General features: G+C 47.6%; 3 protein-coding genes across 3 annotated transcripts; 1 reads left to right on the top strand and 2 right to left on the bottom strand.

Annotated features, from left to right (window-relative positions):
* Positions 1-864: 864 nt before the first annotated feature.
* On the bottom strand, positions 865-3,843 carry UA08_05193 (hypothetical protein; the record flags this gene model as incomplete). Its single annotated transcript, XM_020267488.1, has 4 exons — positions 865-2,001; positions 2,061-2,297; positions 2,356-3,375; positions 3,463-3,843. 4 exons carry the CDS (start codon positions 3,841-3,843, stop codon positions 865-867), a joined length of 2,775 nt encoding a protein of 924 aa, XP_020119578.1.
* Positions 3,844-6,544: 2,701 nt separating this feature from the next.
* On the bottom strand, positions 6,545-11,591 carry UA08_05192 (hypothetical protein; the record flags this gene model as incomplete). The annotated part of the gene is made up of 4 exons (XM_020267487.1): positions 6,545-6,590; positions 6,628-11,148; positions 11,200-11,320; positions 11,378-11,591. The coding sequence occupies 4 exons, from the start codon at positions 11,589-11,591 to the stop codon at positions 6,545-6,547; spliced, it is 4,902 nt and encodes a 1,633-aa protein (XP_020119502.1).
* A 4,719-nt stretch (positions 11,592-16,310) lies between these two features.
* Positions 16,311-17,588, top strand: UA08_05191 (hypothetical protein; the record flags this gene model as incomplete). The annotated part of the gene is made up of 3 exons (XM_020267486.1): positions 16,311-17,276; positions 17,343-17,419; positions 17,492-17,588. 3 exons carry the CDS (start codon positions 16,311-16,313, stop codon positions 17,586-17,588), a joined length of 1,140 nt encoding a protein of 379 aa, XP_020119477.1.
* Positions 17,589-17,811: the final 223 nt, after the last annotated feature.

Here is a 17,811-nt window from a genome sequence, read left to right as displayed (position 1 = left end):
ACAATAAGGTTGCGGAGAGCCGAGGCATCATTCCTCGGCCCTGAGCTTGGCGCATCTCGATGATCATTGCCAGTGATAACAATCACTAAGGCAATAAGCGACTGAGGCTAGACTTTAGTATTCCTGAACCAGGCTACTATCTAAGAAAGGAAGGCTTGAGAGATGTCTATGCTACAAACTTGAAACCATGCACATTTTCCATCACACAAGAAACACGGTTTGATAATCGTTCCTCTCGACTGGAGAATCTCATTCAAATTGGTCCAACGACTTGCAATAAATATACATATGAGATTATGATTGATTCGACTTGTGAATCAGACACTGGTCAGTTGTCTAGAACTTGCGCGTGGGAAGGAAATAACAAGTGTAAATGTCTTGGAAGTTCTGTACAAAAGATAAGAGGGAACACTTCACTAGACGACAGACACGCACACACAACAAGGGCTGGAGGGGGAGTCGGGAAAGTAGAATTATTGAGAATCGATCGATTAGAATTTCTTCCAGTGTCAATAGAATCTACCGACTCGATGTATTGCCCTTTACTAGAGGGGAAAAAAAAAAGAGTGTGAGTAAAAAAGAATCCGGCAGAAAAGGTACAAAGCCTAAGTTAGTTCTCTATATGAGAACTTTCGGCGGGGAATAAATAAATAAAGATGTAACAAGAAATGAAAATGGGTGAAAAGAGAGAACCAAGAATCAAGGAATCAGAACCTATCTACGCCTGGAAAAATAAATAAACAAGATCTGCAAGTGCTGCAACTATCTGAAGATGTTGCTTCCTGGCACAACATACTTTCGATCGCGTAATTCGTTCTCCGTTCTAAAAGAATCGCTCTGTCTTGGTATCATTTCTTTCTGTCTCTATGAAACAACTCTTCCAGCGGTGGGAGGAACTATGTCTTGGCTAGGTTTCTTAGAGACTGTAGTGGCTTCATTGGCGTCAACGAAGCCGTCTGTCTCGTGGAGGTGTTCGTCCTCATCTTCCACAATTTTCGTGGGGATTTCGCCTGGGTTGTATTGCTGGCTAGATCTCTCTGCAATGGTGGATGTGCTGACCATCGACATGGAGGTACTGGAGCGATTGTGCACCAGATCGGGTGTTGGTGGGATGCTCGAGACACGGTTGTCAGCGCTCAGGTAGCCACTTTCACTTTCACCGGCCTCACTGCCTTCGTCGGCTTTGGGGCCCGATGGTACGAGATGATGAGTTTCGTTCTTCGTTGTTGCCTCGTCACTTTCCGCGTCTTGGGCGAGGTGTAATCCCTCCACAGCAGCAGCACACTGCTCACTGATGTTTCGAATTATCGCAGCAATAGCGTCGGTCTTGTCCTTGAGGTAGCGGTCGGCTACATCGGGCATGCTCATCTGGGAAAGGCGCCTTTGAGCTTTGTCCATGGCATGCATGTGGCTTTCCATCTCAGGAGTGATTTCACTCGCCGCGCTGCTCGAACGGCTAGTAAATCCGCTGGAGAGGCGGACACGAGAACCAGGCCGAGATAGACGTTTCATGGACTTAGGACTTTCAGTTGATGATCGAGCAGGTGGTGTAGACGCAGACTCCTGTGCACTGTTCTCCAAGGCTTGGTCAATGTATTCGCCAATATCGGTGGAGTTGGCAAAGTTGCGAATGATGTGCTCCATGTGGTGAGTTTGGCCATCAATCAAACTACGCAGATGCACGACAATGCGCTGTGCTTCATCACGCTGACGGGTAAGAGATGCGGTTCGGTGCTCCATGGAGGAAAGCTCCTTTTGATTGCGTTTGCGTTCGCGCTCCAGCTCCTCGGCAATTTCTTGTTGAAGAACCAAAGCTTCCAAGGCGTCATCTCGCTGCTTCTCGGTGCCAGAGAGGCGAAGAGTGACGCGTGTAATGTCGTCCTTTTGTTGATCGATGAGTCCGGAAAGTCGGCGGTTCTCCCGTTTGTGACCCTCAATTTTGATCTTAAGCTCCGAGGTCTCTTTGGTGAGCTGCTCAGCAAATGCTTGGAATTTGAGGAACTAAAATTCAGGGTTAGCAACAGAAGAAACCACGTTAACCCTAGTTTATGTATTCCTACCTGCTGCTTCCAAGTTTCCAGTTCTTCGACCAAGAAGTTGTTGCGCTTGGTGACTTTGGATAATTCGGTGTCCATACGGCCCTTGAGATTGATGAAATCTTGCCATGCTTCCACGGTATCCCGAGAGTACTGGTTACGCTCGCGGACGATTTCGTTGAGATGTCTCATAGAGACCTTGGTCATAAGAGGCTTCTTAACGGAGCCTCCGAAAATGGCTTTCATACCGGAGTTGCGTCCCTAAATTTGAGTTAGCTTTCAATTTCATTTCTGCATTGCTTTTTGGTAAAACACTAACAAGTTTCTCGCAGACGTGGTCCGTGACACTCATAACAGCATCTTGATTCCACCAAGTAGGGTCCTGCACGCTTTCTACCTCTCCCTTCATAACAATGATCTGACCGGCTGGGACCAGTTTGCCACCACCATAGGCAGAACGCAAATGCTGAGGTACGCCGGATGGGGTTACTTCACCATTCAAAGCTTGGGTTAAGCGGTTGATGAATTTGGTACGCTGACCTGGAGTTAAAACACTAGGTGGGCTGGAAGTGAGGACGAAGTTGCGGTCAAGGTCAACGACCAGAGCATCTGACGGGGCAGTAAACAATGAACGGCACTCAGGAGAGATACCGAGAATATAAGGACCCGGCTCCTCGACGAGTTCCTTAACATGGCGAGCGTGGACTACTGGAACATAGAGGCCGCTCCACTCATATACACGCACACAGAAACGGATTGTTTCGGCAGCAATGGTAAGCATAGCAGGATAGTGGCTGACGAATATAATCCGACGAGTCGGGGAAACGGCAGCCTCGACAACACCCACGATGTTGGGGATAGAGAGACAATTAAATAGGGGCCACATGGAGAAATTCTGAAATCCGGTCGGAGAGGAAGGGAATTGATAGCACAGTGCATAGTCTTTCATGTCGATTCGTACCAGGTCATTGAGGCGAGGAGCTGGGAAACTCAAAATCCGAGAGACTTCCTCGGCATGGAACAGGTTGGTGGCCTTGTTCCAATGAATCCACATGCCGCGAAGATAGTCGCCTAGAAGATCGTACAGTGGATAACGAGACAGAAAGCTTAAGCAGTAAGGGATCCAGTAGGTCTCATCGGGGTTGTCGTAATAATCTGCCTCGGTCTTCTTGCGTAGGTCACGAATAGTTTCAGCACGCTTTTCGTCAGCACGAGACCAAACGCGCAGCGCGATACCGTATAATGTGTGGGATGAGTCTTGCTGCAAAACGAATGAATGGTGGACACAGTGAGGCTGTGATTTGCCTGTACAAATTTCAACATCGTGAGGAAAGCATGCCTGTTTAATCAGTTGTCAATTAATATACTAGTACTCGTCCCGTCTCCAATATGGCAGGCAAAGCATTAAGAACAATATTGATCTTACCCTCATGGCAGCGTGCAAAGAACGGGCAACCTCATTATCCTGTTCCAGCCGAGGGCTGCTACCGAGGATTTCGGGTAACCAAAACTGGCCTACAGCACCCTTCATATGCTGGACTTTCCCCTGGGACGGCGGCGGTGCCTTGACCCATTGGGAAGGTTCACGGCCAACACCACATACCATGTAGGCATGGGTCAGAGTTTTTGGTGTTCGTTGGGCGGGTTTCAAGTTTAAAGTCGATGGAATAGGTTGGGTAATGCGAGAATGTAATGACGAAGTACGACTGGGAATAACGAGAGAATTGTCGACCTGATCTCTAGTCACGGGTCGGTCACGGGTCGACGGACGAACGAAGGATGGATGATCTCTCAGCGAGGGCGCCATTTTGCAAGGTGCGCAGCGTTAACGAATGTTGATATAGTTAAGAAGTTGTAAGAAAGAAAAGAAATCAGTGAGGGCCGATTCTTCAATGTAATCCGGGCAAACGAGACAGGAGTCCAAATCGAGTAAGTCGGTTTCCAAACGAGGCTGTTGGTTTCTCGTCTTTTGATGATCCTGAAGATTTAGGGAAGGGGGCGCCCAGTTCACAACCAGCGCGACGCTATACACATCTCCTGGATGACTCTTGGATTGCGTCCAGCAGGCAAACGAGAGAACGGAGAGTGAAATATGGACAGAGAGAACAAAAAGTACACAGACAGGGGGGAGACACAATCTATCCCGTGCACTACGCAAAGACAGAGTACTCCATAGTCCTGCACGGAAGGAGAAGGAGGAAGAAGAGCTGAGAGGGGGTTTCGACAGCTGCAGCAAGAGCGAGACGGGCCGGGTAAAACTCCGTATAGGAGGGCAAGGAAAAGGGAGCTCGCGGGTTCCGTACCTGAATATTAATAATGGTGGGTGGTGGGGCGACTGGCCAGTGGCCAATGACCAGGGGTTTGGATCCGAGAGGCCAATCTTATTTACACTGTCTGTCCAATCAGGCTCTCTGTTCTTAATTAAAAAGATTATATCTGGCATAGCACCAGTTGCTACTAATCAGACAGGTGGAAGCCGGTGGGGCACTAGAGACAAAGGAGGCGTGCTGAGACCCAAGAGTTAGCGCATGCTGATTGGCGGTGTCCGGAAACCAAGTGGTCTGGCCCCATTTAGCGACGTTTTAGCCTCGGCTAGTCTGTATCTATCCGTACTAATCTTACCGGGACGGGAAGAGACCAGAACCAGACCTGAGAATTGCATCCAGAAAGCTGGGGGGCAGACATTCCATCCCATGAAACGTTCTACTGCGCTTCTTACTGGTCAATTGATCGCGAGTTACGTTCTGCTCCATAGACGTTATGGAATATAAAACGCCAGCCAGACTCAGGCTTCCAGTTCTCTGTTCACTTACAATTTTCTCGACGATTGAACGACATGCGAGGCCTGTCCTGCATCCATCTGCACAGGCGGGCAGGTTCGACTCTCTGTCACACATCGCTGACAAGCCTCTTGGCGCTTCCTGCCTCTTACATACGGAGTACCAGGTACGAGGCGGCAATGCCCAACGAAGTTCTGGAACAGCAAACGTCGTTGCATTTTCCTGCATGGTTTGTATGTTGATTGCATGCTGGTGCTGATCTTATCGTCCCTTGCACCTGGCGTGGTGATACGTACTACTCCAGCCTTTCCAGATCGCGATGGTAATCAGACGTATCAACTCAGACAAACCGATCATTTCAGCCCACTCGCGTTTTCATCAGCCTCAACTTTGAGAATCTTCCTCAATAAAGTCTATCAATAAAAGACTATCAAAAGCCCGCATCCATACTACCACATAGTGCAGAGTGCCAGAGCATAGTAACTCGCAATGGTGTTGATAGTTCGTCCTTCCGGAGCATTGGTCCGTTTCTGTACGGAAAAGCCGACCCAAATTTCGAGCGAGACCCCTGACCCACCCATCCATTACAGCCCGTCAAGCTCCCGGTCCCGCTTTTTCAATCCATCCGTCCTCCGTCCCGATTCGGAGAAAAAAATCTCTCTCATAAATCTGACCACGTATGAGATCTTCAATCCAACTTGGAGCATCCGGCTACTTGCCTGGCGGTGAGACGTACTCCTACATGTCCAGAGTGCTCCGTACCTACCTATGTTGGTTCTCCTAGCTATTTCATCATTGATATATAGTACTACGGCCAAAAAATATCGACAGTAGTATCACATGAGCTTGCTCCGTAGAAGTGAACTGGCTACGGAGTAGTCCTTAGCTACTTGGGAGCCCGCAGCTAGTTGACGAACTACCTACGAAAGAACACAGTAAGACATTGGTAAGTGAAACAATTGCCTGGAAAGAATTAAGAAAAAAAAAAAAAAAAAAAAAAGTCGATCATTTGATTTGTCGCAAAAAGCAAGCCTTGTGACTATGCGCACGCACCTAGGTGCCTACCAAGGTGCCGTATTATATATAATATTCTGAGGTCCCGCGTTTGCCGTGAATGCGTACCTAGGAATCTGGTACTGTTTACCTGGACAGCACAGTGGCTTGAAAAAACGAAAGGAAAGAAAATCTACGTCAGTCGCACAATATCCACTACATTATGAATCTTCCATAATAATAATACATGTTAGTTAGGGCAGTATGTACAGTACATAGCATGAACGGCCACACACTCCGTGCCTCGATGAATTCACATTCCACCAGTCTATTATGCTCAAGACAAATTCTAAATCCGACAGTACGGAGTACATTATCTCGCTGTAGAATAGATACGTCCCTACGTAGCCCATAGATATGCATGTCTCTTGTAGTACAGAGTATTCCTATATGATGCGTCCAGATCCTGTATCCCGCTGAGTTGGGTAGTAGATGTTAGATACATCTATTCAAGCATACATACATAGCATGTGCAGCGACGATCCCATATCCATCCACAAGGCTCCCTAGCATGTGGCAAGGGACCTGATGTATGTTCTGTTTCAACTTGTACATACTCGCCGCCGAAAGATTTTCAGGTTGTTTCATTAATTTTTCTAAACGAGTTTGCTGCGCGTTACACATTTATTTTGGTAGGTCATTGATATGAATAATATGACCTACAATGCAGATGTTCTATTCCACAGCATCAAAAGCTGGGCCATGATCAAGATAATCATGACTAGAGACACAAAGTAGCAAATCACTGAAATACATACACCATCCCAGCCCGGTCCACACTCACTGTCATTCCATATGGCGCCCGAAGAATAGCTACATCAAGAATCGAGTCTAGGTGACTCTTGAGTAACTGCTGTTGCTGCAGGCTAATAACTGTGCTACGAGGTGGCCTTGAAGCGCTCGCACTATGCCCCTTCTTAGAAGTATTCCCGCCTCGGCTGCTGACGCTGGTTCCGGTAATGTTGGGCGAATATTCAGTCGTGACCGTGAGACTGGTTGCTGGCTGCAAAGTCTCATAGTGAGGCTTGACAGCAGCACCGGCGTCAGAAGAAGCGTCAAACCCACTTATAATACTCGAAAACTCGGGTCGAACGAGATCCCAAAATCGCACTTTGCGATCCGAACCAGCCGAGATCACAAATCCACATTTCGTACTTTCTTTACCACCGGCTGGCATATCATATCCTACATGCAAAGCACAAATCCCATTTGGATCACTAAGCCCCGATGAATTTGGTGACGTCGAGTTAGCATTCGATTCTATGCCCGGTGCCGATGTACTATTAGCGAACCGGCTAAGCATTCCCTCAGGCCGGTCCTCATCCACGCGCCAGGGTTCATAGCTTTTAGTAACCGTATTCATCGCGGCCAGGTTGTTCACAATTGATGTTCGCTGACTAGTAGCATTGCCATTTGGCGCAGACAGATAATTTCCAGTATTAGACGCTGATCCGGTTCGGTATACCTCTCGACATTGAACCTTCTCGATGTCCCACACCGTGACTTCACCACCATGTACACTTCCACCAGCTACACAGACCCAGCGACCGCGGCCTTTGGTTGGATGAATTTGTAGTCGATGAATGGCTGTACCTCCTGGAAGGCCCCACGCTTTTAACTTGACTCTGAAACGCAAATCCCACAAATCTAGGATGCCGTGTAACGTCCCAACCAAAAGCCAGCTGTGTTTTCGATCGTAGCAAAACACTTTCGGCGTACCATGATGCACCGGATTTTGCAGAGTATACAATGGCAGCATTGTTTTCATATCAAGGGCTAAGATTCGACAGGTATTGGTAGCAATTAGCAACGTTGACTGAGCTTCTGAGCGGAAGTGCTCAACCCATGTTGCATATTCGACCGAGCCATCGTCTCCTACTGGCAACTGATATTGCCGGACAGTTTGTAGTCTCCCATAACGTGATGTCTCGTTTACATTTTGATAGTCAACTTTGACGGCGTGAATGCTTCCATCTGTCGCACCGCTAACAAATGTATAAGTGTTTTCGACGAACGTCAAGCATTTCACCTTGGCCCCTGGAGCGTGACGATGAGTTTGACGGGATCTCGGTGTTAAATTCTTCTCCAATCGTGTAGTATCCCATACTTTTACAGAACCATCGTCCGAAGCAGTCACAAAGAATGCATGGTCCGGCGCAGTGACTACTCGATTAACTGGTCCAGTGTGTTCGCCAAACATAGCAACCAACACACCTTCGGGTCGCCATGGTTTATCATTCTCCTCGCCACTAGCTCTTTTTATTGAACGCCGAGAATCAATGTCCTTCACATATGGTCCAAGGTCGAAGAAATCAGTGGGATAATTTTCCGCGAACACATTGTCTAGGAGCCTCAAAATCCTGGGATCACCGCCCTTGTATGAATGTTCGGCACGATATCGCTGCGGCGTTATTTGCTGAACTACACTCTCCTTTGCCAGCGCCAAAGTGGAAGTAGAAGGATTTTTCTGAGAATGAACGTCCACCTTGCCAAATGCATTGGTTGAGCTCATACTTGTTTCTGCATAAGCTTTGGCTGTCTCCTTGCGATTCAGGAGGATTATAGCGCTCGACTTTCTCTCAATTTGAGATAGCGAATTCATTCGTGTTATGGTTCCAGTATCGGTTGTAGTCGCTATGCTACTTCGGTCTGAGGCCCTGTCCGCGTCTAAAGAGGCTGTGTTTGCCACGCCTTCTATATCTGAGTGGGGACCTGATGATTCTTGCGATGCTGGCTGAGCTGTTGTTGGAGAAGTAGAGATAGGAGTCTGAGAGTCAGCTCTCATGGCTCCCGCCAAAGCTAAACTCCGACGCCCAGAGTTGGTTTCTTTCTGTCTATGACTTGCCGAGTGCTTGTGCTTTTGACGCGCCGTCACCTGAGATTCATGAGTCATCGATGCATCAAGCAATGCGTCTGCTATGGTGTGAGAGATTTTCACTCCCTGGTTTTCCTGGCTAATCAGGTTGTCCATTGATGCCTTTCTTTGTCTAATTTCCTGGTTTTTGTCAAAGAATACTGTCTGCGGTGTAATCCCATATTGAGTGAGGGCTAGGATGTTGTTCAATTTCGTTGGCTCCGTTACGTCAGAGCTCTTGCGTGATCTCATTGCCACCCTCCAGAGGTATTCTCGTAAAACAAAAACTTTAAACTCATCTTCTTGGGTCATACCAAGATTTTTCAGCCTTGAGATCCACTGCGCATCTTCTTCATTCCTTGAGATCGTAGCAAGGGACACATTTTTTGGGAATCCTTTGCCGATGATAGCATCACTACCAGTGAGGCTGAAAGTACTCTCTCGATTAGCCGCTTTCCAGAAATTGCCCTTTTCTGTTTTCTGGGCCCAAATTAAAGCCATGTCAAATATACTCCTCGGCAACGGACGTTTCAGTGCATCAAGAATTTCACTTTCGGTCACTTCGATGATGTTTGTTTTCAGAAATGGCCGTATGAGTGGCGTGAGAACTGAGTGTTTGTCTGCAAAAGAAAGGTATTTGGAACAAGTTACGACAAAATATACCGAGGCTTCTCTGACCCAAATGCTTGGATGAGTGAAAAACCGCACCACGATATTAAGCAGCTCCCATGTTGTAGACCGTTGAAATAGGCCTAAATCTGCCATAGCCGCCATAGCCCGAATGACCCGTTCAACAACGAAATCTTCAGTGTCTGTCAGTGACGGAACCATCAAGGGCAAAATGAATTCTTCAAGGCTTGTGCTTCCAACGTATGTTGCAACCCCTACGACGGATTCAAAAAACGCGCATTTGAGAATCCAGTCTTTATCATTCAGGTAAGTATTCAAATGACTCAAGATGACCTCGTTAATTTTGGTGCTGCCGAAGAAAACACAAAGGCTAGAGACAGAGCCTAGAAAAGCGCGACGCACAGAAGGGTCGCTGTCGGTCAAAAGAGCCTTTGTATGAACTTCAAAATAGTCGAGGAGATCGGCTCTCGCCACATCGTAGAGATTGTGAAAAGTTGCGTCTTCAGTCCAATCAACCTCGGAGCCCGCTGGAATGACAGACCTTAGCCGTGTGTCAGTCCTAAGAGCTTGAATCAAGTCCAAGAATCTCAGCGACGACTGCGCAAGCGAGGAGATACAGGAAGCATAGGCAGCGCGGACAATAGGGCTAGGATTTGATGTGGAGTCGGAAACAAATCGCTGTAACCTAGGAAATATATATTCCGGGAATATATAGGCATTGACCGGTGAGACCACCTGAACAATTGATAACAGCTGCGCAAGAGTGCGTATCGCCGCGACTTTCACCACGTCAGATCGATCATTTAGCAAAATCATGACATAAGGAAGAATTCGGTCAAGCTTTGATTCGTCGGAAAGCCGCTCAGCAAATGCCAAAAGCAAGTCGCAAGCTTTGACCTTAGCAGACGCCTTGGACGTGTTCCTTAGGTTCGATACAACGACTGTAAGGAAAATGAGAGCACCTTCCTGTGGCTTTAGGTTTGACGTCTCGTGCTGCGAGTTGGGTAAATCCAACTGCACTGGAAGGGACTGGTTAATCAGATTTGGCCTTGTCAGCTTGGATCCATCCTTGACATGCACTGGGGCGGATCCCAGGAAGTAAGATATCTTGTCAAAGTCTAGATACAGCCGATCAATGCGATCATCAGACTCCCCAAAGTTACCAATTTCAGCATCTACATGTGCCCTCCCTGGTGTTGGTTCGGTTATGAGAGACATGTATTGGTGAAGAAAGCTGTAGAAATAGTCTGGGAAAACCTTGCGCCTCCAAAAGTTCAGATATTCCTCCGCAGAATACCTAGATTCCGGATTGATTTGGATCATATGAAGTATCAACTCTTTGACGTCATGATCTTCTATTTTCGAGAGGTGACTGTGCTCAGGACTATACTCCCCTTTCCGGTACTTGTAGAGCTGGCTGAGTGTAAATATGGGAGATTCGAGAAAGAGCTCTGCGATAACACATCCAGCACTGAATATGTCCATTGCCCAGTTGACTTGTCTATCTCCCGGTTCTTCACCTGCCTCCATAAATCGCTCAGGAGCCAGGTAGCATGTTCGTCGACCAGAAGTATCAAAGTAAAAAGAAAAATCAGCCGGATTATCTTCCGGGAGAAAGGTTGGCTTAAAGGACGATGAGAAGTCAGACAGATAAAGCCAATTCCAGGAAGTAACGAGTACGTTTTCTGTTTTGATGTCTCCATGAAAGACATCTTGGGAGTGGCAGTCTCGAAGTGCGCAAAGCAGTTGAAAAGCGATCCATTTCTTCTCAATATCCTCCAAAAAAGGACGTGTACTATACATATCAGCACGATAGAAGAAGCTAGATGGTCAATACAGAGCTCACCTTAATCTGTCATATAGAGAACTATGAATATATTGGCGAGCCAAGTACCCACTGGTGCCAGTTTCAATTATCCGTTGATAGGCGAGGGCATTCGGTATACTGGCCAGCAGATCCCTTTCACCTGTTTGAAATATATCAGTATTCAGGTGCTAGCGAGGGTGCTGAGTAATTCAAATACGTGTTATTGCTTTAACATAGGGATCCAACTGCATGCTTGGATAAGGTTTCATGATGACCTTGACAAACGCCAGGCCATTCCGCTTCCGAGCCCTGATGCTTTTCATAAATCTTGCGGAGCCCAAAGACTTCTCATACACGAGGTCAGACAGCTCAGCGACGTCAATACCGGCCGACCCTGCGGACAGGGTGGTCAAAGAATACCCTTGGCCCATCTTGACAGGAATGGGCGTTCACCCAGTCGAGAAGAACTATAAATCGATAAAGTATCCAAGACAGGGTAATACCATCGTGATAATCATCATTGTTATAGATGAAACATGGTTTCGATACTTGTATCGCCGTGGTTGAAGGAGAAGGGTGTTTCTGATATATTGACTTGTGGACGTCACGATCGGTGGAGCAGCGGAAGGACGTCAGGCGGTTCGTGCTACGCGCGCTCTCATTGGCCCGCAGCCACTTCACGCTTTACCAGTATCATACAATGTATATAGTATCTTTTTAGTAATTTCTATGTTTACTGCCTGATTTGAGTTGACAGCAAGGAAATAAACAGAAGGCGGATTGTCATTTCTCCAAATATATGTAACGACCCGATGAAGCACAATAGTGACGGTAGTCGTTGAGCTTTCCAATAATCTTACTGCACATCGACAAGGATAAAAAGTTGAGATACTGCGGCATTATCAAGTCGAGTCATGAGTTTTCAAGATATCTCTGCGGACCTGATATCGATTTTAGTAGGAAGAGAAATATCTTAAGGTCTTGTTTCAAACTATATGTTCTCCGGATACGACGGTGAGGGTAACGCGTACCCTACCGGAGGCATCTTTGAACTAAGCTTCGGGGAAGCACACCGAGCTCTCGTAGATGGTAGTATCCACGCGCTTCCTTGTGTAAACTGGGTAGAGAACAGTGTGGTTCCGTGGCTGGAATGATCCGGTTGAATTGGTTATTGTGTGCCTTTTTCCATCGAAGAGAATTGACGAAAAGATCAACTGTGATATGTGATGATGTATATTGCTTTTTTGAGCAGGACAAGCTTGCGAATGTCAATGTAACCTTCCTGTACCTAATGTCAATCTCAGTGGATGTATTCTCTGAATATCTAGGACAAAGATGGTGGCTGTTATTGCCACTATGTGTAAACACTAACCGTAAATCATGCCTTTGTATCATAGTAAATAGAATGACTTGGAAAAATTCAATCAGACATCGGCATGCTCACTCATCTATGGTTGGGTAACTGAGCAGATTTGAAACAATCCTTGATAATCGGACATGACCGACGTGGGAACGCTTGCTTATCGGACGAGACTCCAGAACACCTCGGGTCGGTGAATCACTGAGATTGTGACTATTATCATCCTCCCTTGTGAGTCATTAGGAGACAGAAGTCTGCCTTGGCTGAGATGTACCGATGCCCCATCATTTCATTCTAGAAGCAAGTTCCGTGACCTTCAAGTTGTGGCGCAGACCAAATTGCATGTACCAGGGGTCATTGGCCATGTCAATGGGTGTGGCTAAATAGTCTAGTGCTCCTTTAACGTACTGCACATGAGTGAGCTATTTTTGGTTCTCATGTAGGCCTCATTATGGCCGTTTTCCTTAGCTGTGCGCCACATGAAACACTGTCTGAGGCATGGCACCGATGCGGCCAGGGTAGGTCGAGACTGTTTTCTTGCTAGCTTGGACATTGATGTAGGAGACGAGACTTCTTTGTCATCGCCCAACACAGCCACATCGTCTGAGTTTTTTGGTGTCTCAAACTAATAGATAATGACACACACCTGTCCTCGAGGGCCTCACTTTGAAGCCCGGTGCCGATCTCATTTCTTGGGACTAACTAGTAGCCAAGTGATTACAGCGTCTTCGACGTTCATGCGGGTCGTCATCGCCTCGTAGATGGGTCAAGGCCTTGTCCTTCGTCATTTGCTGACCGAAAGTCTGTTGAACCATGCTCCATAAAGGATTTCTTTGAGATAGAACTCGAGAGAAAAGCCGCTAAACGTCAACGGTTGCATTAGACCTGCAACCATTCGCTTAGCATGCCACTGCCATGATACCGGCTCACAGGTGGCTGAATTGGTTGGTTCTGAAGTCTCTCGCAAGATGTAAGCGTGGCAGCTGCTGTTGTTTGCTACACAAGTTTCTGAAAGTTTTCCAGAATCGATTGGCTCTCGATGCACGAATTTTCCACGCGCTAATTTAGACTGGTCTGTCACGGGGCTTTCCCGCGTCCGGATATGATTTAGCCCATGTACTATCAACACCTCGATTTGACGTGAACGAGCAAGCACCTGGAAAACCGCATGCTGCCATGGTCACGTTAATCTCAAGGCGAACGTGAACTCCCCTGGCAATTATCAGTCCCCCACTCTTAATGAGGCGATGCGCTTTCAATGTCTTGTATTGTATTGGAGGCGAGTGCCGAATGAACCGAGACTAACCAGCCGAATCGATGGTATTGAGTCCATAACTAGAGTTGTCATCATATGGTATGCATCATCGTTCTATATTTGTGATCATCCATGTCTAGTTCGGTGAGAGTGAGTCTTACGAAAAAGGGGTGGGCTTGTTTCCTTTCCGTTGACTCGGCAGCGAGAGGGTGGGCACTGTTGATCGTTATTGTCCTGACTCCTCATCAGCCGCCTTGTCAAGGGCTTTCAATGGCACATATGCGCCAGATGGTAAAAAAAGAAAGAATCATTCATGTTATCCATGACTCATTGAGCCACTTCAAGATCCGTATGTGGTTAGCATGCAGTGCCGTACTTGCGGACTTATCCGGCTACTAGTACTGCCTGAAGATCAGCCAGACCCCTTGAGGCTTAATCTACGTAACGTTCTCGAAAGCAATGAAAGGGCTTGACATACCATGTAGCTGCCATATGCCATGGCGGGCGGTCTCATTGGCTGGCTTAGCCTCAGGCGTCCATATTCAAACTGCACGATACCATGCGGCGTGCGATACTCTCGGCATTGCGTTTTGGGCCGTCTTAGAGGGCGTGTTGCGCCGTGGGCATTAGGATTATTACATTGTTTTTCTCTCTATAGTTTTGGTAAGCCTTTTTTTTCCCCCCGTCGCGTCTGTCATGGGCGGCCGAACTAGTACAACTGACTAGTCGATTAGATCTTTGGGGGGGTTCTCCGCCGTAGGCAGCGCTATGGGCAAGCAATCTGCACAACAAAATTAGCGGGCCGGGAACAAGTCCGGGGGCCCGGTAGCACGCCTATTGGGGCATTCCCAGGGGGGATCACAACGCCGTCAAGCACCGTTCCGGCCCCGGGTGGGTCGAGCAAGATGGCGCCCATCAACGCTCGATAGCGTACGTGCCAAAGGGATGTCAAAGTTTGAACTGAGTAAGTAGGATGTACTTGTTGATTCTTTTCGTAGACGTCGACAGGAGGGCCTCGGGCAACACTGCGTAAAGCTGTACCACCGTATGTTAGCTACGCCCGCGAGAAGCAGAAAACCGTGCACTGAAGAAGCCGTGGAAGGAGAAAGGGTTAATTTCCACGCATCTCTAGACAGACAGACGTACTCTGACCAAGCGAATAAGGCGAGAATCTGCGCTGGATTGTTCTGCGTGGAGCTGCCCGGCAGCAGGTCGAGGTGAGGAAGGACGGACGAGGACGGGCAGAATGCGGTTTAGGGTCACCTTACCTTCCTTGCCCTACTTTCTCCTGGCTCCTTCCCCTTCCTCACTCTGACGACAACCTCGACGACAACCTCAACTGTGCAGCTCTTCCTCTTTAAATCCCACCCGCATCGCTTCGTGCCCTGTCGTTATCCCCTTGACTGCCGATTTGCGACTGATTGGCGCAGGCTCGCCCGTTTGGCTGGACTGCAGCGGACTAGAGTCTGCTTAGGGAGTTACATCTTTGGACCTATCACTGCATTCTAGATACACAGTCTGCATTACAAGCATTCCTCCGGACCAGTTCGCTTCTGGCTAAGCATGCATGCTGTGCCTACGGTGGACGGCCGTCTCTGCCATTCAAAACACACAGCCGCTTCGTTTAACTAGTCTATCCAGACTGTCGGGTCCGAACTAAACTGCTTCAAGACGCAATGAAAATTGAGAAAGTCACCCACCGTCACTTAAGTTGCTAGAGAGGTGTTTCCGGCCCGCCGTGAGCAGGCACTTCGAGCCTTTCATCATGAGCGACGTGGATCCTCGCGCATTGGAATCGTTGGCTGCCACCACCCCCCCCCTCTCGTCCTGCCTGACCTGCCTATTTTCCGCCGCACTTCTCTTGTATCCCACTCTACTCTCTGCTCAACTGCCATTCTGTCCAGCCCTGTCCCCTCCATGGAGACCCGCTGAAAAATCTCTGGCGTGCCTTCGCTGCCTGCCGACACTGCTGCCACATCGCACCGCTCCATCCACCCTGCATGACACCAAAGCTACCTGTCGCGCCTATTTGACCGACGCCAGAGTAACGCCCAAACTCAGAAAATTATCCTTCATGCAGAGTCTGCCTTGTGTGTGTGTAGGTGTTTGTATACGCTGCCATGCTTGATCCCTTGACTCACTGCTAGTTCTGGCAATGGTACAATCAGTCAAACATGCACCCCCCCCTTTCCCCCCAAGTATAATTACCCCGAAGTCGTCGTCATCTGTTACTCACTCTGACTGAAGGTGCTATATAATTTCGTCTTTGAGCCGCCTAGTGGCCTGTCCTTAATTTGAACTTATTTTCATTTTTTCATTTTTCACTTTTTATTCCTTTACCGTGGTGAATCCCATTCTAAAATTCATTGACCGTCGTCATCGTCATAACGTCGCATCGCAACACGTTCACTCCATATTTCAACCGCGCACTTTTCCGACATATACCACTCGTTTTCTAATTAAACCTCTGACTCGATCTCACGCCACCGACGAGGTGCTCGGATTCTTTTGGCCCCTTCCTCGACTTCCAACACAATGCATGACTCTGTGAAGCAATCAGCCGCTCCGGCCCAGCAAGGACGAACCCCTTCTGAGGACATGTCTGGCTTCAATAATCACTTCATACCGTCGCCTGACTCGGTGCAAATCAAGATCGAGCCACGGGAATATCCACATCAGTCGACAGTCAGGCTGGACACAATTCATGGTGTGGGTAGTCTACCTGATTCCCAATCTGTTTCGGTTCACGGCTGGCAAGATCAACACATCCCAGGGACGGCAGTATGTTACAACACTGCAGTAAGTGCTCCGGATTACAGCAGTCTGTCGTACTATCAGCCACAATACGCGAACTCCCCTTTGGTCGACACGTCCATACCATACCCGGTCTTTACGAGCAGCACACAAACCCAGCCGCTTTACTACACCTCGGGCTATAATACAAGTCACAATGGCAACCCAGGTTTTGAACAGGCACCAACAAGAAAATGGCCGATGACACCACTATCACACATTAACACTCCGGAAAGGATTGCAGAACAAGAACTACATCGAACAAGCCCGACGGAAACTGCATGGTCATCGCCGATAATCCTACATCAAAACTTGCATAGCAAGAAAAACAAGAGTTATCCACATGGAAATTCTTTGTTGAAGAGGACAAAGATAGAAGCCTTTGAACGATCCCCGTCTCCGCATGATACGGAGTCCACGTTAGGCTCTGACATTAGCCAGAGGTCTTCTGAAGGATCAATATCTCCTGGGCTCTCTGCGACGGAGAGCATGAAACGTTTCCAGAAGAAGTCGGCCACACCCGAAAATAGCCGTCACTATTCGGACCCGGAATTATCTTGTCAAATTTGTGGAAAGAAGTTCACAAGACGATCTAATTGCCGTGAACACATGAAACGACACAACCCGGAGAATAGGAAGATATATTCCTGTCATAGCTGCGGCAAGACTTTCGGAAGAAAGACGGATTTGAAACGCCACTATTCAACTGTGAGTCTTTTACATGATATTGATTTTATCTAGGCAATTCCAGATTGTATTAATTATGTTTTACAGAGAATTCATGATGGGGAGAAAAGATATGCATGCGGTGTATGCGGGCGTTACTATAGCAGACTCGATACATTATACCGGTAAGTTTTGTCTTTCCATCGCCTTATCTCTGCGGTTACTATTGATACCCAGTGCTAACATATACCTACTAGACATCAGAAGGATGGTGGCTGTGCAGGGCAGAGTCTTCCAGACGTAAATACAAGGCTTCCGAACCCGGTGCTTGGGTATCAATACCTTCCCTTATAATAGGGAGTATATGAGCGTCAGTTAGAATTTTTATATACCGATGACGGTACCGATCTCTACACTCAACTCAATTACGCAATACTATTGACTTTTTCAAGTCTTTTTTTTTTTTCGAGATACGATGTTATACGAGAGGACGACAGGAGAGCTTCGAATGAAAACGACACTTGATAACTTGGTGGGAAGTAATTGGTTTTCTATTCCATACGCATATGTGGGCGGA

Source organism: Talaromyces atroroseus (assembly GCF_001907595.1).
Source record: "Talaromyces atroroseus strain IBT 11181 chromosome Unknown scaffold_6, whole genome shotgun sequence".
NCBI lineage: Eukaryota > Fungi > Ascomycota > Eurotiomycetes > Eurotiales > Trichocomaceae > Talaromyces > Talaromyces atroroseus.
The sequence above is the reverse complement of the archived record's forward strand: the minus strand, read 5'-3'. Positions and strand labels throughout refer to the sequence as shown.